This window comes from Hemicordylus capensis, chromosome 9 (genome assembly GCF_027244095.1).
Source record: "Hemicordylus capensis ecotype Gifberg chromosome 9, rHemCap1.1.pri, whole genome shotgun sequence".
NCBI classification, from domain to species: Eukaryota; Metazoa; Chordata; class Lepidosauria; order Squamata; family Cordylidae; genus Hemicordylus; species Hemicordylus capensis.
Genome location: NC_069665.1, coordinates 1,129,727 through 1,156,080, shown reverse-complemented (window position 1 = coordinate 1,156,080; position 26,354 = coordinate 1,129,727). Strand labels below are relative to the sequence as shown.

Below are 26,354 nucleotides of genomic sequence, written 5' to 3'. Positions count from 1 at the left end.
CAGCCTGTCAGCCCACTCACTGCCCTGCCGGTTCCAAGCATGACTTCTCCCCTTTGCTAAGCAGGGTCTGCCCTGGTTGCATATAAATGGGAGCCTTGGTGTGTGAGCACTGGAAGAGATTCCCCTCAGGGGATGGAGCCACTCTGGGAAGAGCAGAAGGTTCCAAGTCTGGCAGCATCTGGCAGCATCTCCCAGAGAGGGCTGAGAGAGACTCCTGCCTGCAACCTTAGAGAAGCCACTGCCAGCCTGTGTAGACAATACTGAGCTAGATGGACCGAGGGTCTGACTCAGTCTATGGCAGCTTCCTATGTTCCTATGTCACTCAGCTGTCCTCTTCCTCACCACAAAAGGTCATCAACATGCATTGGAGCTCCGAGCTAACACCACACAACCTGATTTGTTTGCATGGGTGGGTAGAAATATCTGGTTGCAGAAGCAATGAATGGGAAATGAGTTGAGGCTCAATCAATGGCTTCAACACCAGGTTTGGTGAGGCTACAGCCAGAATCTCCTGAGCTGCCTGTTGCTTCTTTGGATTTAAGAGTTGGGCCAGGCAGTGTAGGCCAAAGCAGACGGGGAGCTACGCCAAGCCGGCCACTACAGTTTCTCTGCTGCACCTCATACCTACCAAGAGAAGAATGTGCCAATAATTCTGCTACACTTCTGTGTTTCCAAACCCCTGGTCACATTTGTTATACAGTTGTTCACAATTGTCCCATGAAAGAGAATTGCTACCTCAAGCAGAAACCAAGGCTTCCCTTCTGCAAACCTGGCCATTTGTGCTTCAGCCCAGAAGCATTTAGGGAAATAAGAGATGCCAGATGCAACTCACAACATCCTGTAGCAGAACATCCATTTTATTTGTAACTCTTCTTTGGTAAACAAGAAGACTGAACATGAAAAGAAGGCAAAAGATAAAAATCAAGAGCAAAAGAACACCCTCTCCCGATATGGGGATTTACAAGACACAAACTATCATAACTAAAAGAGAGAAACAAGCAGGGCTGGGAAAAGAAGTCTAGATTGGAGCCCCCAGTAGGGAGGTCATGCAGCGCTACCCTTCCCCCACCATCTGGCAGAGGTTCTGTTGCCAAAGTCACAAGCGCATCAGCGAGCCAAGCCTTGCGGGGTTGGGAGGATCACCCAGATGCAGGTCAGACAATGGTCCTTCCTTCACGTGTCATTGTGGCCTCTTCAGTTGCCTTTGTGGTAGTGGCAGGGCAGGGCGAGAGAGTGGTGAAGGGGGCAGCTCCTCTTTTACAGGGGGGGCTCATTGCAGAGTACGATCTCCAGTTCCTTGCGGTAAAGCTTTCCCCCATCGGACAGATTCATAATGCTCTTTCTGTAGTTGGTGAGCTGCTGGATGCTCATCTCCTGGCAAAAGGGAAGGTGGGAAGGAGGATACGTGAGGGTCAACCTGAGTTGAAATGAAATTTCACCCACACTTGAAAACTGGGGAAATGATGCAAGACTTGGAGCCCAGCTTCTGAGATGTGGATTTCCACTTTCAAAAAACAAAACATAAGTACTATCCTCCCCTATTTTATTCAGCTTTGGAAAACTGGAATACCCACTGTGTTGCATCCTAAATTTTTCACGCATTTCTTTGCCTCCTCAGGAGGAAGACCTCAGAACAGCCGAGAAGTGGTATTCATGACTGCACATCTATTATTTATTTAAACGGTTTAAACCCCAGCTTTTAAACAAGTGATGCTCAATGACTGAACGGTGAAGGGGAGAGAGTGTCAAAACCAACTTTGAGGGTGAAACTCAAATATGATGTCTCCCTTCACAGATGCATGGCAGACAGACACACCACAGAAATTAAGTACTTACTAAAAGCTGACAAATCCGCTCAAATTTAAAAGCAAGTATCAGATCTTAAAGTCAGAATGACACATTCAGATTTTTAAAAAAATGAGAAGGGGATTTACAAATCTGAAATGTGCATCTTAAAAGACAAAGAATTTCTACAAAGTCCAATTTCAAAACTGGAATAAAAGCTTCTTCTTGTTGGTAGCCCATTTCTAATTAAGTTTCCAAAGCTAGCAAGACTACTGTAACTGTCCTTGCAGCAACAGGGAAGGCAAATCAACCCCACCAGGGCACGGAGTACTGGAAGAAAGAGACATCCCTCCCGCCTTGCTGGTCTGGGCCTTGAAGCAGACAACAACCTGCTCAGTCCAGAGAAGACTCAAGCCAGGAAACTGCTGGTGTTGACTTATGAGCCAGCCCACCACATAATCAGCCACCAAGAATTCCCAGGACCAGGCAGGACACGTGGTGGTGGTGGTGGTGGTGGTCCCAGCAGGGCACTCCCTCTCCCTCTCCTGCCTTTTGCTGCTGGCAGTAGCCAGGCAGGCAGGCAGGCAGGCAGGCAGGCATCCCTTCGGCTCCACTTGCTCCTTCCAGCTGAGCTAATCGGTTTCACCTCTTGGGACTAATGAGCTCTGCTTGTGACTCTACAAACATTCTCATGCAATAGCAATAAAACACCCAGATCGTACCCGGAACAGCCAAGCCTGTCGGGGCACCTTAAAAACAAACATTTTCATTGTGGCAGAGACTTTGGTGGACTACGGTTCATTAGGTGCCTGAAGTGCTTGCCTCAGCCGGCACGTGTCTATATACTCACATGGGTGGGTGGGGTATAAACAGAGAGGCAAAATGGCCTTGAATGCAAGAGCTGCTGTCTGAGATGATTCTGCGCCAGTTGTGGCTTGTCCTAACAGGCTGGGGGGGGGGCACCAAAGGGAGCCCAGCTGCCTCTGCTTCCCAGCAGCACCTCTCTCTCTCTCTCTCTCTCTCTCTCTCTCTCTCTCTGTGCCCCACTTGAGAACCGCACCGCCTGCAGGCTGGCCTTTTGTCAGGTGGAGCTGCACGGTGAACTGCACAGCTCGACCTGATGAAGGGCCAGCCTGCATGCAGGGTGGCTTTCAGGCAGAGTGGAAAGAGAGAGAGGAGCAACCTGGAAGATCCCAGTCTGCAGTTGCTGGATTAGACTTTATCAAGAGGTTTGACAGTGTGTGTGTGTGTGTGTGTGTGTGTGTGTGTGTGCGTGTGCCTGCACACAAGGGGTTGTGGCCCCAGCCCTCTGGACCAGCCACCACAGCAAGCCTGTTTCGCACCAGCTGATGGACACACCTTCTTGTTTTTCTCATAGAGGTCCTTCAGCAGGGCGTCCAGCTCATTCTCGTCAATGAAGCCATTTCCGTCCTGGATATTAGTGGCAGAGGAGAAGAGAGGTGAAGCAGCACTCCCAGCCCAAAGACGGCAGCCCTTGCCTCCCTTGGCCTCAGTCCCCCCAGTAGAAAACTATCCCCAGTATGGGCTGCACTGGGCGATCTGTTTAACGTTTCATGTCCATGGCTGTGCATCAAACAACAATGTGCTGCCTCTTAGACTCAGCTGGGGAAGGCAAAAGGAGGAGCTGAACGCCTTCCAAGAAAGCCAGGCGCACTTTCACCGGCCTGCTGAATGCCCCTGAAGTGCAAGCAAAGCGGGGCTGCTTTGGGCAGGAAGGGCAGAAGGAGGGTGGGGGGGTGTTGCGGAGGGGTCTCCGCAGGAGGGTGGAGGCTCAGCTGATGCAAGTTCCCCAAGTGAGGGCCCTAACAAGGGGAGAGGCATCCCTGAATGGCGCCCAGAGGTTCGTGGGAACCATGGCTGACCCCGAAGCATCCGGGTTCACTCATCACCCCGCCATTTGCCCGAGGCTCGTCACCTACAAGCCCAGGATGCCCACCCCACACGTGCCAGAGGGAGGCCTCCTTCTGGGGCCAGTAGCTGAGCCGTGTGTCCCAGTCACACTGGGACCGGTGCCAGGACTGATGGTGCTGATGGTGGCACACCTAGACACAGTGCCTCTTTGATTTAGAAGAAGAAGAAGAAGAACCCCTGCTGACTGGGCAAAGAGGCACCTTTTCACATGGTGATTCTCTTATATTGAGCAGGGGGAGAGTAACTGGCTCTATCCACCCCCCCAGCACAGCAGCCCTCTAGTGACTGTTGCTGGGGTCGATCTTCTGTTTCTTTTTAGATTATGAGCCCTTTGGGGACAGGGATCCATCTTATCTTATTTACTATTTCTCTGTGTAAACCACCCTGAGCCATTTTTGGAAGGGCGGTGTAGAAACTGAATGAATGAATAAATAAATGGATAGATACATAAATAAATAAACATAAATCTAAAAGAAGGAGCAAGGATCAGCTTGCTTAAGAAGACACCAAGTGCTAGGGAACACCCAGCGGAGCGGGCGGCTGCCCCCTTTCCCTCCGCTTGCTTGTGGGCTTCCCCAAGGCACCTGGTTAGTCACTCCGTGAAGCAGGATGCAGGAAGGGATGGACGGCACGGAAGGGACAGGGCTGCCATAAGGGGAAGAGCGGTTGCTGTATGGGTGTGGCCATGCACTCTTTCCCCCTTCATGTTCCTGCACTGGCCAAAGACGGTAATAAAGCTTCTCTGTCAAAGGGGGTCGGGGAGCGGGGAGGACAGCCTTCCTGCACCTTAAGAGGTGGCGCACATAAGAAGGAGTTGCAGCAACTGCAGCTTCTTGCACCAGCAAAGGGCAGCTTAGGCGGGGATCCGCCCTGGAAGTGACAGCTGAGCTCCCCTGCAGGGCCTGGAGGGAGACGGGACCCCAGAGCTCCCCCAACAGAAGGCAGTTTCCCCAGAGCGCGCTTGTGAGAAGGTGGCCATGGGCGGATCTGACTGGTCTGATCTCTGGGACTGGAGCTTCCCCAGCCAAAGCTGCTGTGTCTGCTGGAGATTCCTCCCAGGGAACGGAGAAGGAAAGCAGTGGAGTGGGCAGCTCTGAGGTCCTGCAGACCCGGCCAACGCAGAGCTGTGCTCCTCGGAGCCCCGAAGCAGACATTTCTCCCGTTCCTCTTTCGGTTCCTCGCCCCAGATCTCATACCTTGTCATAAAATGCAAAGATGGCATGGAATTCCTCCGAATCTAGTTTCATCCCCTGAACAAATCAGAAGGAAAAGGTGAGAAGGAGCAGTGTATTCGCTCAAGCTGGAGGAAACAACCCCCTGAGATGTTACCTGGAATTTGAGGAGGAAGTTCTCCTGCACAGGCAGCAACCTGCAGAGGCAATGGGAGGATGTCAGCCATGAGAAGGAAAAACAAGTTTTTAGCCCGGGGTGGGGGTGGGGGTGGGAGATCCTGGAAGAAGGATTCTGCCTGCTTCTTTTGAAATAGTTGCCACATTTTAGTTGGTGGGAATTTGAGGTGGGATGTGGATTTCAGAAATGGCTGGTGGGGCTGATATTTGGAGACCGTCATGGAATGCTGGGAGTGGACCGAGTTATTGGGGGGAGGATGAATCCATGGTGCTGGGTCTGTCTCCCACCTGGGCCCCTCAGGGTCTAGCTATGGAGAAGTCTTGTGGTCAAAGGGTGCAAGAAATATTTATTCTCACCCAGAATTTGGCTGACTCTGTTCCCAAAGAAAGAGGGCTTCTCTCTCTTTAAGAGCTCAGGGGATGGCCAAGTTCTAGGTGCAGCTTCCCCCATTATGGTGTTGCAAGGAAAAACTGCACTTCCTGAAGGGGGCCTTCCTTCACAGACCCTCCAGGGCTTGGGCTTGCTCACCAGCACTTCTCTTAGTTCCAGTGGGAGGGGTGTGCCGAGAAGGCCGGGACAGCAGATGCTAGAGAATGTGGGGCAGTAGCCGGAGAAATGACTGCCCGGCACCCAAGTGCTAAGCAGGCCTGCTCAACTTAGGTCCCCCCCCCAGCTGTTTTAGACTACAGCTCCCATAGTCCCCAGCCACAGTGGCCAATAGCCAGGGATTATGGGAACTGTAGGCCAATGTCTGCAGGTAGGCTGAAGTTGAGCAGCCCTGTGCTATGGTCTGGGTTGGAAGCTTCTCAGCAACACAAAGGGATCGTCTTACCTGGACATCTCAGAGAGGCAGAGTTTCCCATCCCCATTCAAGTCAAACATCCGCAGCTGGAGAGAAACAAAAGGGGCAGCCTGTTAGTGACTCCTAAGAATGAGCCACCATCTGCCAGACATCCCTACTGCAGCTATTCGTACTCTCTACCCCCCTGCCCGGTGCCCAGCAACTCTGCTAAATGGGAATTGAACAGCCGTGCCTGATGGGATGCCTGTTGGCTTCTTCCTCGGGTGGTGCATCAGTTTCTTCTGGAGCAGAGAACTCTGGAGAACCTTCTGGGCTCTATGGGAAGGCCAGGGCAAGAAACATCCAAAGAGAAACAGCACCATCCTGTCCCAGCAAACCTGACAAAGGCTGCAGTCCTCTGAAGTCAGGGGTGGGGTGAGGTGGAGATAAGCAGCCAAACCACAACTCCCAGGATCCCCTGCCACAGTGGCCAAAGGCTGAGGATGCTGGGAGTTGTAGCCCAACAACAACTGGGGACCCAAGTTTGGGAACCCCGATGTTGAGGATTGAAGCCAGAGTGTCTGCCTGGCGCATCCTGAATGGCAGCTTTTCCCAACTTAAAAAAACCCCTAACAATAATCTTGCAGCGCACTTAAACCCTTCACCAACTATCTCCCCCCCCCGCCTTTTCTTTTTACAGTTTTTATTGGCGTTATGTGGTTTACAAACATTTCCCCCAGTATCTCCCCTCCTCTCCCTATACCTGTCCTCCCCATTCTGACTGAGCCATCCATCCCCATCCCAGACCTGCCTTTTCCCCTGATGCTGGTTGGGGGGATGTGTGAGAAAAGAAAGGAGAGAGAGAGAGAGAGAGAGAGAGATTGAGAAGGAAGACAGAAGAATGGAAGGAAGACAAGGGAAGGAACAGACACACCTTCCCATCAACAAATATGGGTAAGTCAAAAAGCTTCTTAGTCTATATATCACTCAAGGAAGTGGTCCCAAACTTCTGACCATTTATCTGATTTATTTGCCTTGATAGGTGCCCATTTTTCATGTGCTGCTAACTTAAGCAGATCATGCACCCAGTCTTCAGTCCTCGGGGGACTAGGTGGTGTGATGGTTTGGCTACTAGTAGGCCTCTCCATAGCCATTGTTTAGGGCTTAGATTTAGTCTCCAATCAGCAGGAATATACCCCAACTCTGCATTTATAGCTGCTTGCTTGCTCACTCGCTTGCTTGCAGGAGTTGGGGAGCTCCATTATGCCCCGGGAGCAAGGGAGGTGGCCTTCCCTTCCTGAAGGAGTCGCTGTCCGTGGTACCAAGCCCAAGCAGACCATGCTATGTGCATGTAGAGTTCATGGCAGCTTGTTGGTGCTGGTGGGGCTTCCAAAAAACAAGAAATTGCCACACAAGATCCTGCCCAGGGCGGTTTTTAGTCCTATCCCTGTCTTGCCAGGAAGAGGCGGCCTAGGAGGGGATCAGCTCTGGATGTGGCAGCTGATCTTCACTGCAGGGCTTGGAGAAAGGGAGGCCCCATAGGTGGGACAGGGAGAGTCTCCTCCAACCCCTGGATGCAGGGGATGGGGGCTGCCCTGTGGATCTGGGGCCAGTGAAGTTTCCCCTCTTGTAGGTTCTAACTCAGCGGCCAGTTACGTGCTCTGCATGCTGGCGATCCCAAACTCAATCCTCGGCATCTCCAGTTAAAAAGATGTTGAGGCCAAAATGACATGGGATGCTCCATGGCACACAGTTTTTATCTTCCTGTTTCCTTTCCCAGAAAAGAGCAATGGCCAAGGCTGCAACCTGGGCGCTTTCCAGACTAGCTGCATTCCAAACGTAAACAGTAGGGGGAGCAGCCGTCTCGCCACAACTAACAACCCCACAAAATAGCAACTTTTCCATGCCGGATATATGGCATCCTAGCTCCATTTCGCAATTCGAAACAAGGCGTTGGAAATGTGAACGGCACCCTGCTGTCCACGTAGGGACTCTGGTGTCAGGACGCAGGAAGTGTGGAAGCATGCTTCTGAGATACGTCCTGACCCCGTTGCAGGGTCTAGTCTGGTAAGCACCCTGCAGAGGGGAGATCTTTCTCTGCTCAGGACCATGGAGAGCTCCTGCTGGTCAGCATCCAGGACCAGGCTAGACCATTCAGGTGTGCATGGCCTTTTCTCTCATCAGCTGCAGCAGAATGGCTGCATTCTGCTTTGCCTTAGTGCCATCATTTAGGAATAAAGAAGTTAATGCTCCACTCTTAAATATAGGTATCTCGGAGTCGCACCAGGTGCTTAGAGTCAGTTTTCAAGTACAAGTAACTGCAGACTGGAGAATAGTGCCTCTATGCAAGTGCTCTGGGTAGAGTGCCTTCTACCCACTCCCCGATGGTTGTGGAGCAAGGGAGCAGATTTGAGAAGTTAAGGAGTGAGCTCTCCAGGCAAGCCAGAACCCCAGAAGCACCTCTCTTGCTGCCCTCCACTTCAGCCACCCTTTCCTGCCTGTCTCTTCCTCTGCTGTTCTGGACAGAGAGACTCTGTCTGCAGGACGTTGATGGGGCTGCTTGCATGGAGGTGGCCTTGGCGTGGAGACCAACCCACCCATCGCCCACCCAAGGCTGGATCGGACGTCTTGCACTTACAATGGTCTGTGTGTATTCCTGCAGCTTGGGCTCATCGTAGGGCCTGTTTGCTTTCTCTAACAAGTCCGACAGGAACCCCTAGAGGGGAAGAAAAGGGGGAATCTGTGAGAAGGTGATTCACAAGCTGATCATAAGCCTCTTGACTCAGAAGGAAGCCCTGTTGAGTGCCAAGCTGGCCAAGGGCAGCCACAGACCGAGCTCACTGCTCCTCTCCCCACACCCACCACAACCCGAGAGTGAGCAGCCTCCTAAAGGTAATGGTGTCTCGAAGGGGAAAGCCCCTATGCAGGGGGAGGGGGCAAAAGCAAAGAAAGGTTGCCCCAGATGTGTGCCTCCATCTCCCACTATTGAAGCAGGGAGACCTGGACAGGAACAAATTGCCATTTGAGCCTTGGCTGCAGCAGCTACCTGTTAGAGCGGGAACTGCAAGCCACCAAGGCCTGGGTTCAAGTCTCACCCCAGCAATGAACTCACAGAGGCAAGCCTGTCTGTTCATCTGCCTCTGCAAGGTAGGGACCTCAATACTGCTGCCATACAGAGCTGTTGTAAATCTTACTGAGAATGTACACAAAGCACCTCAATAATATTCGTTGGCATGGATCTAGTTTGTGTCAGTCAGAGATGTCACACGGTTGCTAGAAAATGCACACAGCTGTCTGTTTTTGTTAGCAACCGCGTGGATACTTGGACGCTTCTTCTCCCTCGGAGCCACTCCGTCCTGTTCAGCCTACCTTGAGCTCGTTGGCTTCTATGTAGCCGCTGCGATCCGTGTCATACTTCCGCCAGGCCTGCAATGGAAGAGATTCGTTACAATAATTAATGCCCAGCAGGGAAACAGATTGAATAGAATAGAGGCAAGACGTTGGGAGCCAGCGAGTGGACGTCTCCCTCTGAGCAACAAGTTTCCAGATCAGAGGGAGAAGTTTCTCAGTCGATGCTGCCTTTGTCTGACTGGAGAAGGCCAGGTCAGCCGGGTCTGATACACTGCGTGGAAAATATCATGTCAAGGGTTCACCCTCATTATTGTAAGGATGAATATTTCAAGTGCCAATTATTAGGAGCAGAGCAGCCAGAGTGGGATCTGCTTTAATATTTAATAGCTTGCACCTGTCATGCCACTGAATTTGCCTATTAGCCAACAAGAGATGGACTCCAGTTTCATCCGGACACAGGATTCATTTCCTATTATTCATTTTAATTGCTTGGACAGGTTGCTGCCTCGCAGCTGTTGGATGTGTGTCTCCAGAGAGTTCCATGGACATCTCAGGAGTGGCTCGTTTACTGACGGAGCTCTGTCCTGTTGACACCCTTTGTTTCCTCAGGAAGTCTGCGAGACACAAGGGCCCAACGCTACTGCCACTTTCTGCTGCGTGGAGGAGAGGGGGTCTTGCGGTAGTGGGCATGGATGGTCCCTTGGCAAAGCAGGGTCTGCCCTGGTTTGCATCTGGATGGGAGACTACATGTGAGTGCCGCAAAATATTCACCAGGTGGGGCCGTTACTCGATGGTAGAGCCTCTGCTTGCGTGCAGAAAGTCCCAGGTTCCTTCCCTGGCAGCAGCCCCAAGTAGAGCTGGGAGAGACTCCTGCCTGAAACCTGGAGAGCCGCTGCCAGCCAGTGTAGGCAATCCTGGGCAAGATGGAGCAATGGCTTGACTCAGTAGAAGGCAGCTTCCTATGTCCCTCTGGACCATAGGGAGGTTGCCTTCCTCCACTGCGGGGTTCAGCCTCACCCTCTGCCTGGGGACCGGCTGGGGCTGCAGGCTGCAGCCCAGCTCCCCGCTTCCACATGGCTGATGGCAAGATAGCCCTTCTCCCCTGCCAGTCGCTCCGGGAGCCCACCTCGTGAGCATCAGGCCACCCCGCTGGGTCTGCAGGAGGCTCTGCAGTGGTCCATGGGCAGCACGGCCCATCCCGTCATCCTGGGGGGCGTGGCGGCTCCCGGAGTCAGCAGGGAGGGCCTGGAGCTGGGACTGGGCTCCGCAGCAGCATGTGGCTCTTCTTTGAGCCGGTGAGGAAGCAGAGGGAGCCGGAGCAGGAGAAGCCGGTCTCCAGAGCAAACAGCGGCTCAGCCAGGAATCCAAGAGGAGGCTGCTGGGCGGGCAAGCCACTCTGTGGAGCCTTTGCCAGCTGCAGAGGAGAGCTGGTCCTGTGGTGGAGAGCATGCAGTGCCCTCTTTGCTAAGCAGGGCCCACCTTGGCTTGCATCTGGATGGGAGACTACATGCAAGCTCTGTGGGTTATTCCCCATAGGGGGTGGGGCCACAGCTCAGGAGAAGAGCAGCTGCAGGCTTGCTCGTCAGTGGTGCTCCAGATGTTGCTGAACTGCAACTCCCATAAATTGAAGCTGGGGTGCTGGAAGTTGCAGTTCATCAACGCCTGGAGCACCACAGGCTGGGACCCCTCAGGTGTAGCGAGACGGACCCGTGGTCTGGCTCGGAATAAGGCTGCTTGCGTGTTCCGAGGAGGAGGAGCAGAATTCTGGAGTTGCAGGGTTGTTACAAAGCAGGGTTCTCAACCTGGGGTCCCCAGCTGCTGTTGGACTACATCTCCCATCATCCACAGCCACTTCGGCCATCATTGGCAGTGCAGCGTCTCCAGGGGTGGGAGCAAATCCCGGCCCCCAGAGTGCAGCTCAGCCAACGCCAGCCCTGCGAGGCAAATAAGGACCTCCTCTGTGCAGCAAGTCAGGACAGGGCCCCAGACATTCTTGTCGCGGCGCAAGGCAGCCTCCCAGGACAAACTGGCAGTCCTGGGAGGCAGGTGGAGCAAGTCCCGACAACAGCAGCGGTCGCTTGGGTTGACACCGCCCCCCCCCGCAGTTCCAGTCCTGAAGGTCTCACCCCTGCAGCTGCCGTTTAACAAAGCCAAATGCAGCGGCCAGGCAAAGCACCTGGATAACGTCCCGCCTGCTTTGACCCTTGCGACCCGCATCAGCTGGGGAGAAGAAGAAGAACTCCTGGGCAGGAAGCTGGAACTGGCCGCCAGAAGGTCCGGTCACTTGCTGCCCACCCCTTGCAAGGAAGGCCACACCCGTGTTTGCTCCCAGTCCCCGACATCCACCCTGCGGCATCAGCTTGTCTCTTGGACTCTTCCCTGGTCTTGGGTGTTTGGTTCTCCACCCAAAGGAGGCAACCGGAGATGGAACCAAGTGCTTACCTCCATGAATTCGGCACTGGAGCCAACATGCTGTCGGAAACACAGCAGGAAATTCTCCTCCGTGGGCAAGATCTGTGCCAGCTGCAGGGGAGCAGGAGGGGGACAGGCAGGCAGGCCAGCATCAGAGAGAAATCGGACCAAGGACAGGACAAACAAGACAGCCTCCCTTTCCCCTTATCTTCATCACTGTCATTTCGCTAGTGAAAAACAGACACAGCGGTTGCAAGAGCTGTGTGGGTGGGTGTGTGTGGGTGCCCCCCGCCCGTCCCCCAGAATGCCATGTAGCTGCTAGGGCAGTGAGTTGTGCTAGTGTATTGGGCAGGATGGGGGCTTTCCAAAGAATTCTTCATCATGGGATCACAGGCCACTTTTTAAGGGAGGAATTATTCAGATTAAGGTCTCATGCAACTCATGCAGTGACTCTGGGCCAGCTGCTTCTCTCTCAAGCTACCCCACAAGCTTGTTGTACACATAACCATGTGTAGACCACTCTGGACCTCTTGGAGGAAGAGCAGGATATGGGTGTATCAATCAATCAATCAATCAATCAATCAATCAATCAATCAATCAATGCATGGATCAGAACTCTCCTAGCTTTGCTTGGGGCTTCCAAACTCTCCCTGAATTCGTCATTTTGGTGGAACTCAGTGGTGAACTAAGTCAGATGAAGCCAGCTGGCTGGAATAGTCAGTCACTGGCCCCACAAGCAAGTGAGCTTCCCTTGGGGTTGGGAATCCACCTTCTGGAAAAGGCTGTCCTGGGGTCTCTCAGCATCCGCAGGAATGAGGAGCCAGCCCAGTCCACCACGGCCGTGAGGCTTGGGCTCTGCAAGTGGCCAGACCGAGTGGGCTATGCCAGTTGTGAAAGAGAATGGCCACAACCGATGGCTTTGAATTTGGGCTACTGGATGACTTTCCTTGGAGATGCTAAGAGTTTTGTTTAGAGTACAGTTAGTTCAAGCTTCACCTGCCAGTCAATCAGTCAATGAAACTTTATTCCGATCAGCTTCACCTATCAGTTGCCGTCTTTTTATGTTATTGACTTGAGACGTCTCTAGCCAGAGGATGCTAGTCAGCGTGAAGGAAGGGCGAAAGGGATCTGGCGTGGAGCCTTCACAATGCCCTGAGTGAAGGGACCAGTCCGGGAGTTTCGGGCTGCCAGGTGAAAAAGAGGACAGGTCTCTCTGTGCACCTTGAAGAAATGCACAGAAGAAGAGGGAATTTCAGCTGGTGCTGCCGCTTGTCATGCAGGGGACAGAAAAGCTGCAGCCACTGAAAGTCCCTCTGCTGGGCATCTCTTCAAGGGGCAGGAGGAGACTCGTCCTCTTGGCCAGGTGGCAGCCAAGGGGGGCTTCACAGCCCAGCATCAGCGTCAGTCTCCTGAGGAGTTTGCAGAGCCCTGCAGTGGCGCTGCTGAGCCCTCGGAATCCTACAGTCTGCAGCCCTCCTGAAAGTGCCCACGAAGAGCCTCACAGTCAGAGGCCGTCTGCATTGGGCTGAAGCCGCCCTCCTGCACCTTTCCCTCAGCAAGCCGGTTCCTCCCACCCATTTTTCCTTGAGGTCCAACCTTCCTTCCCAAGCTCTCTTCCAATCCATGACATGAATCAAGGATGCCTGAAATAGTGCAAACCCTGCAGAGCTTCCCTGGGGCAAAGAAGCAGCGCTCCTCAGAAATCGATCTAACCCAGGCCCCACCAAGGCACAGAACTCAGTGCCTGCAGTCATTGCTAGCCAGGGACATCTGAAGTAAGAGAGAAGATGGTGCCCTTGATCATGTGCAGAGTGCTTTCCCATTCACTCATGCAGACCTGCGACTTGCACGCTCCATTTCTGGTATGTGGAAGCAGGGATGGGCTTTCTAGCCAGGCTCCTGGGCAGATTTCAGTCCCAGCGTAGCCATTTGGAGGAGTCACTGCTCCAGACCCCTCCAGCGAGCAGCTCCGATTCTGCCCCGAACAGAGCAGTCGGGGCAGCGCCTCCCAGACCTCCCACTTGGGGCCACGCAGCTCACCTCAGACATTTCAATTTTGCCATCTGCATTCTTGTCGTATTTCCGCATGAACTCCTGCATCTTCTCCCCGAAGTTGACGTTTTTGGATCCCTGCAAGGAGAGAGGAAGGGCCAGTCCTCTGAGGAAGCAGCGTTCCCAGCCGGGGGGGGGGGCAGATGTGGGTTGGCGACTGCCCCCCTCGTGATTTATGCTCATGTCGCTGAGTGTGGCTGAGGACTAGATGGAAAGCACGAAGCCCCAGGGGGGCTTTGGGCCTCCCTGCCACCAGCAGGCAGCCCAGATGTGCACAGCCAGGAGATTCTCGGGCTCAGGGGCTGGAGTGTCTCCAAGGAAAGGGAATTGCCACGACCAGCTCCTCTGAGGGGACCTCACGGTTACTTGGCATTCTAAGAAGAAAGCATCAGTCGGCTGAAGGGATCGCCACAGAATTGGCAGCGGCGCGGGTGTGTGTGTGTGTGTGTGTGTGTGTGTGTGTGTGTGCTTCGGGTAGGTCCCTTTTAGACAGCCAGCGGGAGCTGGTCTTCTGGTAGCAAGCATGACTTGACCCCTTTGCTATGCAGGGCCCACCCTGATTTGCATTTGGATGGGAAACTGCATGTCTGAGCACTGTGAGATATTCCCCTTCGGGGATGGGGCTGCTCTGGGAAGAGCACCTGCAGGCTTGCAGACTCCGGCCTGCAACCCTGGAGAAGCCGCTGCCCATCTGAGCAGAGAACACGGAGCTAGAGGGACCAATGTCTGACTCGGAAGAAGGCAGCTTCCAGTGCTCCTAACTGCAGATTGCAACTGAACCACAAGAGGTTCTAGCCTGGGGATATTTACTTGGGAGCAAACCCAATGCCCACAAAGGCGTTACTCCCAAATAAGTGGGATGTGGATTGCAGCCTGAAGCTGAAAATGGAAGTGAAGGCAAGCCAAGGAATCAGCAAAAGGTGAGTGAGGGCAGAAGAGAATGCCGGCTGCATACCATTCCTGCTCCCTTCCTGGCACTCTCCAGCTCTCGGAAGAAGTTCTCCAGCTCCTTCCCTTCGATGTAGCCATTTCCTGAAAGAAGCAACAGTGAAGGTAGGTGTGAGAGAGCTTGGAGGGGAGATGACTTTCTCTGTCCCAGCTGCAGCAGAAGTGAACCGGTAAGGAGAGCACTGCTCATTCATATCGTCTGGAGACATGGAGTTAAAGTTCTAAATAAAGTCATTTATTTAGGAAATCCATCAGGGCGATAGAGTAAGGCCTACATGCCTTGCTGCTAGCTACATACAGGAAGAGGGGAGGGAGGAGGAGGAAGTCTCTCTCCCTCTCTCTCCAGGTGAGAGGATGAATCCTGAGACTATCAATCTAACAAAGGGGGATCAGAGCAGAGAAAGTGTAGTCAGCGAGGGGATTCCCTGGCTCACACTCTCTGCCCCTAGAGGATCTGCATCTCCAACAAGAGGGAGGGAGGTTAAATACTGCAGAGAAGGAGAGGGTATGAATGCATGCATCATTTACTGGCATCTCCACACTTATGTGCCTGCAGCAGGCAGAAGCACCTGCACAGAAGCATGCTGGGAAAAAACTCAAGGCAGGCAGCAGGATCCTTGCATGCAACTTTCTCGCACCCAGACTGCAAAGCCCTTGGGTTCCACCACAGCTATGTGAACAGGCGATGTGTTGGTTTCGTGTTTCTAAATTCCAATTTTTCTCTGCAAGTTTGAGGCTTGGTGACAGGATCTTGGATTAAACAAGCCATTTCTCTTTGTGCTCTTCCCCGAGAGGACATTTTCAAACTTTTATGGTCTATTTTAATAGTAGCTGCTTAAACATCAAAGAGCAGAAAAGAGGTCCTATTTTACCTATTTGGTCTCATTCTACAGGGAGTCCTGTGAAAATCTGGTGCACGCAGCATCCCTTAGAGATCATTTGGATGAGATGTGTGAAAAAAGCAAGTCCCTTGCTAGCCAGAAAAGAATCCTAGCCCCCTGACTCTCCGGTTCTTTGATCCATCCATCATAAAGACCAGCTCTGCTGGTCTGTCCAGAAAAGTCCTTGTTGAATGGCTCCTTTTCAAAGCATTTCTTTTCTTTTTCGCCTCCTGCAGTGGCTGATGGCACAACAGGCTTCTTCCTACTGTTGCAAAAGGATCGTCTGCGCAGAAACCTCTTCTCTTCCTAATTTGTTAATTTTGGTTGGGCTCCTGGGTGGACGCTCCCATTTCTAACGAAAGAGTGCCTGGCTTGCCTGCAGCATTTTGAGCAGATTTACAAGCCCTGTGCCAGCAAGCATTTTGGTGCACAGTTGAAATGTGTAAAATGCACTACAAACCTTGACCCTCACAAGAGGTTGGAAGTAATTTGGAAGATGGGACTCTGACACGGAAGAGGAGCCGCTTGGCTGAGGCCATCACCAAGTGGTCTCCGATGGCTTCACTGAGCCCAGCGAGGTCGACTCTGACCGGCTGTGGATCCATGGCAGGGGAAGGCCTCTCCCCAAGGGGCGGCTCTCGGAGATCTTCCCAAGCTCAGTCCTTGGCGTGGAGAAGCCATTGCTTCTCCAGACGCTTTGCCTGTGCGCTGCCCCTGGGAAGGGGCTTCTCCAGGTCAAGGGCTAAGCTGCTTCTGGGCCCCCACCTATGACAGGTGCTCGCGCAGCAAGACACAGAGCCATTGTGCATCTGGATCTCTCACAAATCAGTTCGTTCGTGTCAAAACCATGTTTGTGAGGCCTTAAATTCTCTTTCTAATTTGGAAACAGAGGAGAGCTGGTCTGGTGGGAGCAAGCATGACTTGTCCCCCTAGCTAAGCAGAGTCCGCCCTGATTGCATTTGAAGGGGAGACCACATGTGAGCACTGTAAGAGCTTCCCCTCAGGGAATGGAGCCGCTCTGGGAAGAGCAGGAGGTTCTGAGTTCCCTCCCTGGCAGCTTCTCCAAGATAAGGCTGGGAAAGACTCCTGCCTGCAGCCTTGGAGAAGCCGCTGCCAGTCTGTGTAGACAATACTGAGCTGGATGGACCAAGGGTCTGACTCAGTATATAGCAGCTTCCCATGTTCCTATGAAAAAACCTGTAATGTATGGCAAAAAGAAGTGGAGGAATGACTGGATAGCCATATCCACCAAGGCAAGCAGCACCAGACACACATGGCCATAGACTTCTCCTCTAGGGCAGGGGTTGTTTCCCGCCTTGAGTCCCCAGACCTTGGACTAGACTATAACACCTGCCACCCCCAGGTACAGTGGGAGTTGTGGGAGATCTGGAGAGCCCAGTTTGGGAACTCCTGGCCTCTCCTCCTGAAACTCAGAGTTCTCAGCCTTAGGGGGGAAATGAAAGTCACTCTCCTGTCTCTTTATAGGTTCAATATCTTCAGATATGTGGTGGTGGCTCAGCACCAGACACTCCGGGATCAGACCAGTTATCCAGATTTCTTTCCAGCTTGGGTTTCGGACCAAAACTGCCTTCGTCGCCTTGGTGGAAGATCTGCACTGGGAGGACAATGATGGGGACATGCCACTCTCTTCATTCTTCTGGATTGCTTGCTGGGTCTCAGGACCATTGACTGTGGTATCATCCTGCCTGAGCCGAGAATCAGAGGCACGACATTACGGTTTGCATCTGGCCAGATGGCAGGTTCCAGAAGGTAATGCTGGGAGATTTCTGCTGTGCTCCATGGCAGTTGTTAATATTTGGGGTGCTACAAGGTTCAAATTCCTCTCCCCTGCTGTCTAACATCCACATGAAAGCACTGGGAGGAAATAGGGTAGCCAAGTGGGAAAGGGGTCATGGGGGGGCTCTTGTCTCTTTCACAGAGGCACAGAAGAAGGCGTTTCGACAGGCACAGCATTTCTTTCCCCTGCAGGACAAGCTGCACCCAGAGGCGTACCTAGGTAATTTTGGAGCCCAGACCTGAAAGGCTTTGGAGCCCACCCCCCTTGAGTGCAGAGCAGGTGCAGAGGCCTGAAATGGGCTGAGAAAGGCCCCATCTGTCATTTCGGAGGCAGGTCCCTGCTGAGCAGCAGTGCTTTTAAAAATGTTTTAAAAAGGAGATTTGACTTGCCTGGCGGGTGTGGGGCAGCGGCAGAGCTCTGGGGAGGCCCCCCAGAACACTGGGAGGCCCCCTAGAAGACAAGAGGCCACGGACCAAATCCCCACGGTCCATGGCTAAGTGTGCCTCTGGCTGCCCCTGCTGAAATTCCCTCTTCTCTGCCTCTGTGAAAGGCAGAGGAGTCCTGATCTCTTTTCTGCTTGGCCGTCCTGTGGGGGAAGGTTATCCAGGGCTTTGGGGTGAGGAGTCAGCGAGGTGCTGATGACACCCAGCTCTGTTTTTCCTTTCCCTCTAACCCAGGTGAGGGGCTAGAAGTGGTGTTTGGGGTCAGCGATGCAGTAGAGGAGGGCTAACAAGCCGGTCCTCTGTCCAGATGGGGTGGAGGCGTTGGTGGTCCGCAGCTGAGTGGGCCACGGAGGCTGGGCGAGCCCATTCTGGGCGGAGTTGCATCCCTCTTTAGGATCAAACGTGCCGCTTCCAGGACAACTGGGCTGGTCCCATTCCACTCCTGGATGCACAGGTGGGTCAGGGACAGAGGGGCCCCTCTTTCTGTGCGGATGCCGGCCCCCGGCTAGGGAAGCTTGCTGGGCCCCTCCTTCGCTCCTTGCGAGGAGGACCCCTGGGAGCCCTTTTGCTGGGGCATGTCTTGAGAGGAGGCGGGAGAGGAGCACAATTGCCTTCGGGGGCTGGTTTGCTGGGCTTGTTACGGGGGCCTGAGTGCTGGTAGCTTCTGCGAGGTCGTGCCTCTGTGTGGTCTGGAAGTGGTTTTGCAAGCCGCTCCTGCAGGGCCCCGATGTGCTGGGGCTGCCTTTGAAAGGCTTCGGGACCCAGCAGCTGGGCCTCATGCAGAGGGCTGCTGTGGGGGCTCCCTCTGGCTCTGGCTTCCCACGCAGGGGATTCTGGGCTCTCACGGGACTGCCATGCAGGCCACGTCCGTCCCCCAAAGAGAGGCTGCAGAGAGAAGACAAGGGCTGGCCGGTCCTGGGGCTGGCACTGGGCAGGGTCAAGCCCTGGGGCTGTGCGCCTTCTCGGCACGGTCTGCCCCACCTCCTCTCCACCCCACCCCACCCCCCGCCTGCCTTCCCCGTGCCAGGCTGGCTGCCCCCGCTGAGCCTTGTGTGTGATGCCCGGGAGGCGGAGATGCCACCCACTGTGGTTGCTGAGTGGCTGCACGTCTCTCCCCCCAGCGCAAGGGGGCACCTGGGGGCACGGGAAGATGGCCGGAGACCAGCTGGGGTCACTGCCCCATCTGTACTATGAAAAGCCTGGTCACGATTCTGCCTGTTGGCTGGAAGCAGAAGTGGAATTCAATGTCACCCCATCTGTGAGTGCAGCGAGGAGGATAATAGAAACGGGGGCATTTTACTCAAACCAAATTGATAAGCTCCATCAATGCCACGACTTAGCCAATAATACACAAGCTCTCTGTGGAGCTCATTCCAAACCAAACCCGTTACCAATTGCCAGAAACAACTGCTATAAACCAAAATAATGTAGTATTTAATGATGCTCGTTCCGGCCTGTTGCATGGACACAAACCTCCCTCCGCTCGGGTATGGCTGCCCTCAGGTCTGCGTATTGTGCAGACTGAACCAAAGTCAGAGTTCATGCAGTTTTGAAATACGTCCATTGACCACGTTCTGACAGACCTTGGCGCCCGTGTTTTTGTCCTGCCACTCTCAGGACTGTCAGCTGTGGGTACACGTTTTGCTTGTGCCCCAGAGTAATATCTTCAGGCTTTTCAAATGTTTCCCTTAATCTTAACAAGGCATAGCCAGCTGAGAGCAGCATTCCCTCTCACAGGGATTCCCAGACGTTGTGGACTACAACTCCCAGCATCCCCTGCTTCAGTGGCCTCTGGCTGGGCATTATGGGAGTTGTAGTCCACAACATCTGGGAGTCCCTGTGAGAGGGAACACTGGCTCAGGGTGAACTGGGAGGGCCACCGTGCCAAAATCACTGGTGGAGGAAGACAAACTTGTGATGGGTTCTCTTCAGGCAGACCCTTCCAGATGCCGCCCAATGTGGTCTTTCCTTGCTTTGGAGATTTAAAATATATCGTATTTATTTTATTTAAAAGACTTATGTGCTGCCATTCTTTCTTTGTTCATTTATGTCTATGCATACTGCCTGGTATGTACAGAATCCGGAGACTTGGGTCGGGCCTTCTGCGGCTGCCCTGGGCGCTGGACTCACTCCCTGTCCAAAGAAGAGCTTCTCCGCCTCTGGTGGCTTTTTAAAAGACCCTCAAGGCACACCTGTTTTCTCAGGCTTTTAATCAAAACGAATTCTAAACTATGCAATTGTTTCCATTGCGTTGTTCTGTGAATTGTTGGGACCCGGGGATGCCTCAGCAGAGAGCACCCCTGTGCCTTATAAGGCAGACTCCCAGGCCCGGGCCAGCATGGGTGGGGTCCCCTCCAAGTCCCCACTGACTGGACTCGGATCAGGAGGAGCCCTCCTCCCATCAGCCTGAACAAGGGGGCTCCACGAGCTCCCTTTCCTCTGTATTGCTGGCTGCCAAGCCGGGTCTCCCCCATCCTGTTTCCTGAAGGGTTGCCTGCAATTGCTGGATTGCATGTATGAGTCTCAGCCCAGAGCTCTAGTCTATCAGAGTCGCTTTAGATTTCATTCCTGTCTTCTGCAGTATTGGCAGTCTCTCCCACTAGTTTTGGAGCCCCCCCCATTTGATGGTAGCCACCTAATGGCACAGTGGGGAAGTAACTTGCCTAGGGAGCCAGAGGTTGCCGGTTCGAATCCCCGCTGGTCTGTTTCCCAGACTATGCCAAACACCTCTATTGGGCAGCAGCAACCTAGGAAGGTGCTGAAAGGCATCATCATCTCAGACTGCACAGGAGGAGGCCATGGTCAACCCACCCCCCTGTATTCTACCCAAGACAACCACAGGGCTCTGTGGGCACCAGGAGTCGAAATCGACTCGACTTTACATATTTGATGAGGACTCCCTCCATCTAACTCCCAGAGCCCGGTGGCCCACCCCGCTCTGGAAACCTCCCTCCAGTTTGATTAGGAGGCATTAATGAACACTACTAGGGTATGGTTTTCAATCAGATGTGAATTCACCTGACGGCATTCTTACCTAACCTGCATCTGACTAGTTTTCTAGCCAAAATAGCTCGGGGACCTCAATCAAATGCATCATGGCCACACTGAAGGCTTCTCCTCCATGACTTTGTCCAACCCCCCTTTAAAGCCATCTAGGCTAGTAGTGGTGGCCACCACCTTGTTCTGGTAGCAAACCCCACCTGCTAATTATGCCCTGAGTGAAGATGATGCCTTGTTTAGCTGCCCTGAGTGGCTTTGTAAGCAAGGCTGAGAGGAGTTTCTGGGGGCAGCAGCAGCAGCAGACGAGGCTTGTTTGTCAACTGGCTGTTGACAAAGTCTGCGTGAGGAGCAAGGCGGTAAGTGTGTTCTTCAAGCAGGTGGCCACACTTAATTGATCTCCACTGGAGGTCCCCAAAGGAGAGCCTGTAATCAGGTCAGGTTTTACTGGCATTTCCCAGTGGGAGGAACAGCTGTCGAAAGAGGGGGGCAGGGGAGAGCAAGTCTGAATGTGGAGGTTATGGGGAGACAGGCCCAGCAGCAGCCGCTGGATCCAACCCAGTCTGGGAGCAAGTGGGGTGGCAATGGCAGTGGGGCAGGGCATTCAGAGGATCTCATTTCGCTGCAGGCAGAGTGATGCAACCGGGGGCCTAGTAATGATCCTCCCCGGTCCAAATGATTACATTAATAACAGGCTGGGTGTCTTTGGCTCCCCTGGGAAGCCCCCCTCCCTCACCCATTGAATCACCCTCAAATTACATTGCAACAACATTGTGTGTGTGTGTGTGTGTGTAGACACACAGAGAGTGCATTTCTGTTTTAAAGCTATGCTCATTTGGAGTCTCAAGTAGGTGTCTTGACTCTGCTAACCCTTCCAAGGAGGAGTCCATGTGAATCCAGGGCTGTGCCAGCTGTCATTCCAAGGATCTGTTTGGAATGCAAACCACGGGGTGGGGGGGGAGGTCATTGTCTCTCCCCCATTCGTTATGCAATGTATCTGTGCAAGGCAATGAGTGGCAGGCCAGCTGATTCCTGCTAAGAGACCCCCTCCATCCTCCTCCCCCTCCTCCTCCCCATTACAGTCCTGGTTTCTTCTCGGATGATTGTGTGCACAGGGCTGACTAGCTGTCCAAGAACATCTTTCTCAAGCCCCCTTTTGAGCCAGCACACAGTGAGTGAATCTCAAATCTCACCATGGCAGGTTTAGCCAGAGAAGGCAAGTCGGGCTGTGTTGATGAGGGAGAAACCTGGACCTTCTCCAATGCTTTAAGCCAGGCAGGGATTCTCAGCCTTGGGTCCCTAGATGATGTTGGATCACAGCTCCCGCCCTCCCTTGCCACAGTGGCAACGCCGCTGTTGTGATGACAGGGGAAGATGGGAGTTGTAATCCAACATCTGAGGGCCCAACATTAAGAACCTCTGCTTTAAGCCACAGTGGTTGGATTTTGGAGGGGGGTTTGTGCCAGCTTCATGCGTCTGGATTTCTTTGTGAATCTGAGTCCGTGATTACATCAAAACTGCCCAGAAGCACAGAGCACGGTGAGAGAGGGCCTTCCTTCCTGGCATTTTGTGCCACTGAAAGCATTTCTGAGCCCTGGCGTAAGGCAGACCTGGACTGGTTCCCTAGTCAGCCAGGACAGGAGAGGAGGGCTAATTGATCAGGCAGTCTGAAACGGTCAGAGATCATCACATATTGTTCCCTGTTCTGTTGTAAACCACCCTGAGCCATTTTGGAAGGGCAGCATATAAATCAGGTAAATAAATAAATAAATAAATACATACATACATAATATTGCAGGAAAGACTGAAGAGGGCCATGCCAGGATGGGCCCTACATTTTGGGGCCACCTGCTTCTGGGATCAGGAATGTCCAATGAAAAATGCATGATGGTCTCCCCCCCCCACACACACACACCATGGTGTGTGACTCTGGACATGCCCTGGGCTGGGTCAGAGTCTTTGCAGATACTTTAGCAACGTTGGTGCCTGTAATCCATAATGTAAGCATTGGTGTGCTCTTTGCTTTCTATGTGTTATCACCCCCGTTTTTTATCCCTACCCCTAAACAATTTGGGTAAATTTTGGGTAAACTTTTGCGCAGAGGAAAGGATCGAGGTAACGTCCTCTCCGTGGAGTAATCTTTGGAGGACATTCCTGTGCATTTCCATTTCCATTCCTCTGACAATACTGATGAAATTTTATAGCAGTTTGTGTGTGTGTTTAAAACTGTGGAAAGCTTTTGAAACACCACCCCAAATTGGGCCCCTGCAGGCCCAAGGGTCAGGACCATGAAAGCAGGAGGACCCACTGAATGCTGAACGCCTTGCGGTGCCCTTGGCTGTTTCCCATCTCTTGGGGTGTCGACCTTTTCAGCAGCACTCCCCAGGGGCATTCACCCCGCCCGACCCCCAGATGGCACTGACCACCCTAGAGACCACTTGAGCCTGGTTCCAGCCAGGGGCTCCAGGAATAACTTCCCTCCGGCTGGGCACCTTTTCAGTCTCCTAGTCCCGAGACATCGGAGGGCTTCTACAAGGGCGAGCGTCACTGTTTTGTTCGAGGCAAGAGTAGCCTCGTGGACTTCTGTGGGTTTGAACTTGCCTAGCTCTGTGTAGGTTGTGGCTGTTGGCTGAGCAGGACACACAGCTGCTCTCCTTGCAGCCCAGATCAAAAAGCGGGGCGGGGCGGGCGGGGCTGCTGAGCGGTCCTCCTCGCTTCCTGTGGGGCCGTGGTCCCCGCACTATCGCTTCTGGTTACTGTTTTATTATCTGCTCGCTGCTCTGAGCCTGCAGGGGAAAGCGGGATACAAAGAAAGCAAGCCCCGCCCAACCGTTTATGGCACTTTCTGGCCGGATGGCGATTCCCTCTCAAAAGCGCATCGCCCCCGAAACCACCAGCCAAGACACCGGCGACCTCCCCACCCACGCGCCTCGGTTTGCACGCTGGCTGCTGCGGGCATGGCCTGAAACAAGGACGACGACGACGACAGCACCTCGAATGTTGCCCGCCTTGCCTGGCATCCCGGGAGCCTCTTGCTCCCCGCATCTGATCCTGGGAGACGTTTTCGGAGCGGTGCATTGCAAAGCCTTCTCCCAGCTTAGCGCTCCTTCCCCTTGGCGGCTCCTCTCCGTCTGAGCAAGAGCACAAGAGGGTCCTGGAGGACCCGCCGCCCTTTGGCCCCCGCCCTGGGGACAACCTTCCTGGAGCAGAGCGCAGGCTGGCTGCTCCTCGGGCCTGCTAGGAGTTAACCCCGCACCGGCCGCCTCCCGGCTGCTCTGCAGGGAGTTCCGCGGAGCTGCTGCTGCTGCTGCTGAGAGGAGGGTCTGCAAGTACCTCGAGTGAAATCCGGCCCCAGCAGCCTCAGTCGGGCCCAAAGCGGACAAAGGCTCCTGCGCAGCCCCGACAAGCCCCTTGTTGACCCCCAGCCAAACGCCCCCCTCCCTCTGCGAACGCGACTCTCCCGGAGAGTTGCCCGCCCGCTTCCTTCTCCAGCACATCCACACAGGCGCCAACCGCGATCTGGGGCCGCGTCTCGAAGCCGTCCAGTTTGCGGCGGCAAAAAGTTCATCCGCTTTCCAAACTGACGAAAACTGCCCTCAGTAAAGAGAAGGGGGCGGGGGCGAGGGCGGGGGTCTCTTCCAGCCACAGCCTCTCAGGGAAGCCCTCTTAGGGGCCATCCTCTACCGTCGAGTCGACTCAGAAGTAAGTAAGTGGCACCTAGAGTAGTGTGGCTCGCTCCCTAGTCAGGGTGCTGTGGTGGAGTGCAGTCTCCGACCCGCACCGCGCCCACACCCAGTTCCCCCTCCCCCTCCCCCCCTTGACTCCTTTTCCTCACCCCCCCCGCGCCAAGGTCGCTTTTACTGCCCCCCCCCCACAGAACAACGGACCCTTCTCTTTTTGGCAGACTCCTTTGCTTTCTGCCCAGCAAGCAACTTCCTCTGGGAGCTCCAGCTACGACCACTTCGGGCGGCTTAAAGCACCCGAAGCGAAGCCGGAGGGCGCCCCGCGTGCCCACATCGGAGCAAGCGCCACCCCAACGCCACGCCTTGGCCCCCATCACCCCCCCCCCGGGCCCCTCTCCTCCGCCCCGGGCACTGACCGTCCGCGTCGAAGTGCTTCCAGATGTCCAGGAACTGGGACGCCGTCAGCTCGGCCAGGTGCAGATACGGGGGCTGCTGCTTCCCTGCCATGGGCGAGCGGGGCGGGGGGGTCCTCGACAGCGCCGCCGGTGCTGCTGCTGCTGCCGCCGCTGCTGCTCTCTACCGGCTTCAGCACCAGGCTCTGTCCAGCAGCCTCTCCAGCTGCCTCGCTGCCCTCCCTGCCTTTATAAGCCCGCCGCTGCTTGCAGAGGGCGCCGGCGTCCACCAGAGGGACCCCCGGCCCGGAGGACGACGCAGCAGCAGCAGCAGCGAGAGCACCCCGCCCCGCCCCGCCCCGCCCCATCCCCAGACCCCGAAGGGGCGCGGGGCGGGCGGGGCCGGTCTCCAGGTCTCCAGTCTCCGCAAGCCAGCGAAGGCGGCTAGCAAGCCAGGAAGGCCTGCAGAGTTCTCTGAGAGACCGAGAAAAGTTCGCCAACAACACATTTTTGGATTGTGAGCCCTTTGGAGGCAGGGACCCGCCTTATTTATTTATGTTATTGCTCTGTGCAAACCGCCCTGAGCCATTTTTGGAAGGGCGGTCTAGAAATCGAATAAATGAATAACGAAATGTCAAAGGGGAAAGTGTGATTTGCCTCGGGATAGGAGCAACAGATGGCAGGGCGGGCAATGCGCGCCATGCGGCGTCACCCCCTAGTGGATGCCCAGGGATGGAGAGCAAAACTCCGCTGCCTTTGGCCAGTCAAAAAACCCTTGTGGCCCCACCTCAGAATGGCCTGCACTGACTGGCAGCAGCTCTCCAGCTTTTTGGACAGCGGTTCCCTCCTCCTGTCCCAGCTGCAGATGCTGCCTGGGAGGGAACCAGGGCCTTCCTGCACGCCAAGCGGATGCTCTGCCGCTGGGCTCAGTGGCGCCTCTCTAGGCTGAATCTCCAGAGGCAGGGAAGAGCAGCCTCCCCTCCCCCGTCCTCCCCACACCTCGCCTCCCCAGTCTAGCAGGACGGAACCCAAAGGCATGGAGCTCCTTCACTGGAGCTCCTCTTTGGAGGGTTAGGGTTAGGGTGCAGAGTTAAGGTTAGGGTTAGGCTGCAGGGCTGGGGGTCTTTCCACCCATGCTGAGGCTGACACTTCATGCTGGGAGCAGGGCTGGGTCTCCAGCTGAATTGTGCCACTGACACACACACACACCCCGCACAGGGGCCGGGGCTCTCCTCTCCTGGAGCACACGCAGGTCAGTGATCAGCGGAGCCTCCAGCCACAGAAGGTGGTCCAGGCTGCCTGTCCCAGAACTGGGCTTTCTCAGCCTTCCCACAGCTCCATGGAAGGCTGCTTTCTTCACCGGCCCCAGAGCAGCGTGGATGGGGCCCACGCCTCTTCCCAGGGGCAGCGCGGCACAGCAGGCCTGCTGCCTGGTCCTCCCTTGAGAGGAAAAGGCAGGCAGCTCCGTGTCTGCTCCCAGAGGCGCCTGAAGAAGAAGAAAAGGAGGAAGAGGAAGAATAAGAAGGAGAAGGAGAAAGCAGCGGCACCT

The 26,354-nt window shown here is 54.5% G+C and overlaps 1 protein-coding gene across 1 annotated transcript; it reads right to left on the bottom strand.

The window, feature by feature from the left end:
* Nucleotides 1-836: 836 nt before the first annotated feature.
* On the bottom strand, nucleotides 837-25,066 carry CALB2 (calbindin 2). Its single transcript, XM_053270470.1, has 11 exons — nucleotides 24,830-25,066; nucleotides 14,619-14,695; nucleotides 13,652-13,741; nucleotides 11,642-11,722; nucleotides 9,218-9,274; nucleotides 8,487-8,564; nucleotides 5,900-5,955; nucleotides 5,047-5,086; nucleotides 4,914-4,967; nucleotides 3,145-3,216; nucleotides 837-1,374 (listed from the first exon to the last, which is right to left on the bottom strand). Exons 1-11 carry the CDS (start codon nucleotides 24,918-24,920, stop codon nucleotides 1,258-1,260), a joined length of 813 nt encoding a protein of 270 aa, XP_053126445.1. The 5' UTR covers nucleotides 24,921-25,066; the 3' UTR covers nucleotides 837-1,257.
* Nucleotides 25,067-26,354: the final 1,288 nt, after the last annotated feature.

Bases quoted from the DNA above. Each gene is read 5' to 3' on its own strand.
- CALB2 (XM_053270470.1), bottom strand. From the start codon at position 24,920: ATGGCAGGGAAGCAGCAGCCCCCGTATCTGCACCTGGCCGAGCTGACG. The intron at 5,087-5,899 runs GTAAGACGATCC...TTGCCTCTGCAG, and splicing joins TGCCTCTCTGAGATGTCCAG to GTTGCTGCCTGTGCAGGAGA. The intron at 1,375-3,144 runs GTGTGTCCATCA...CCCTTTTGCCAG, and splicing joins TCTATGAGAAAAACAAGAAG to GAGATGAGCATCCAGCAGCT.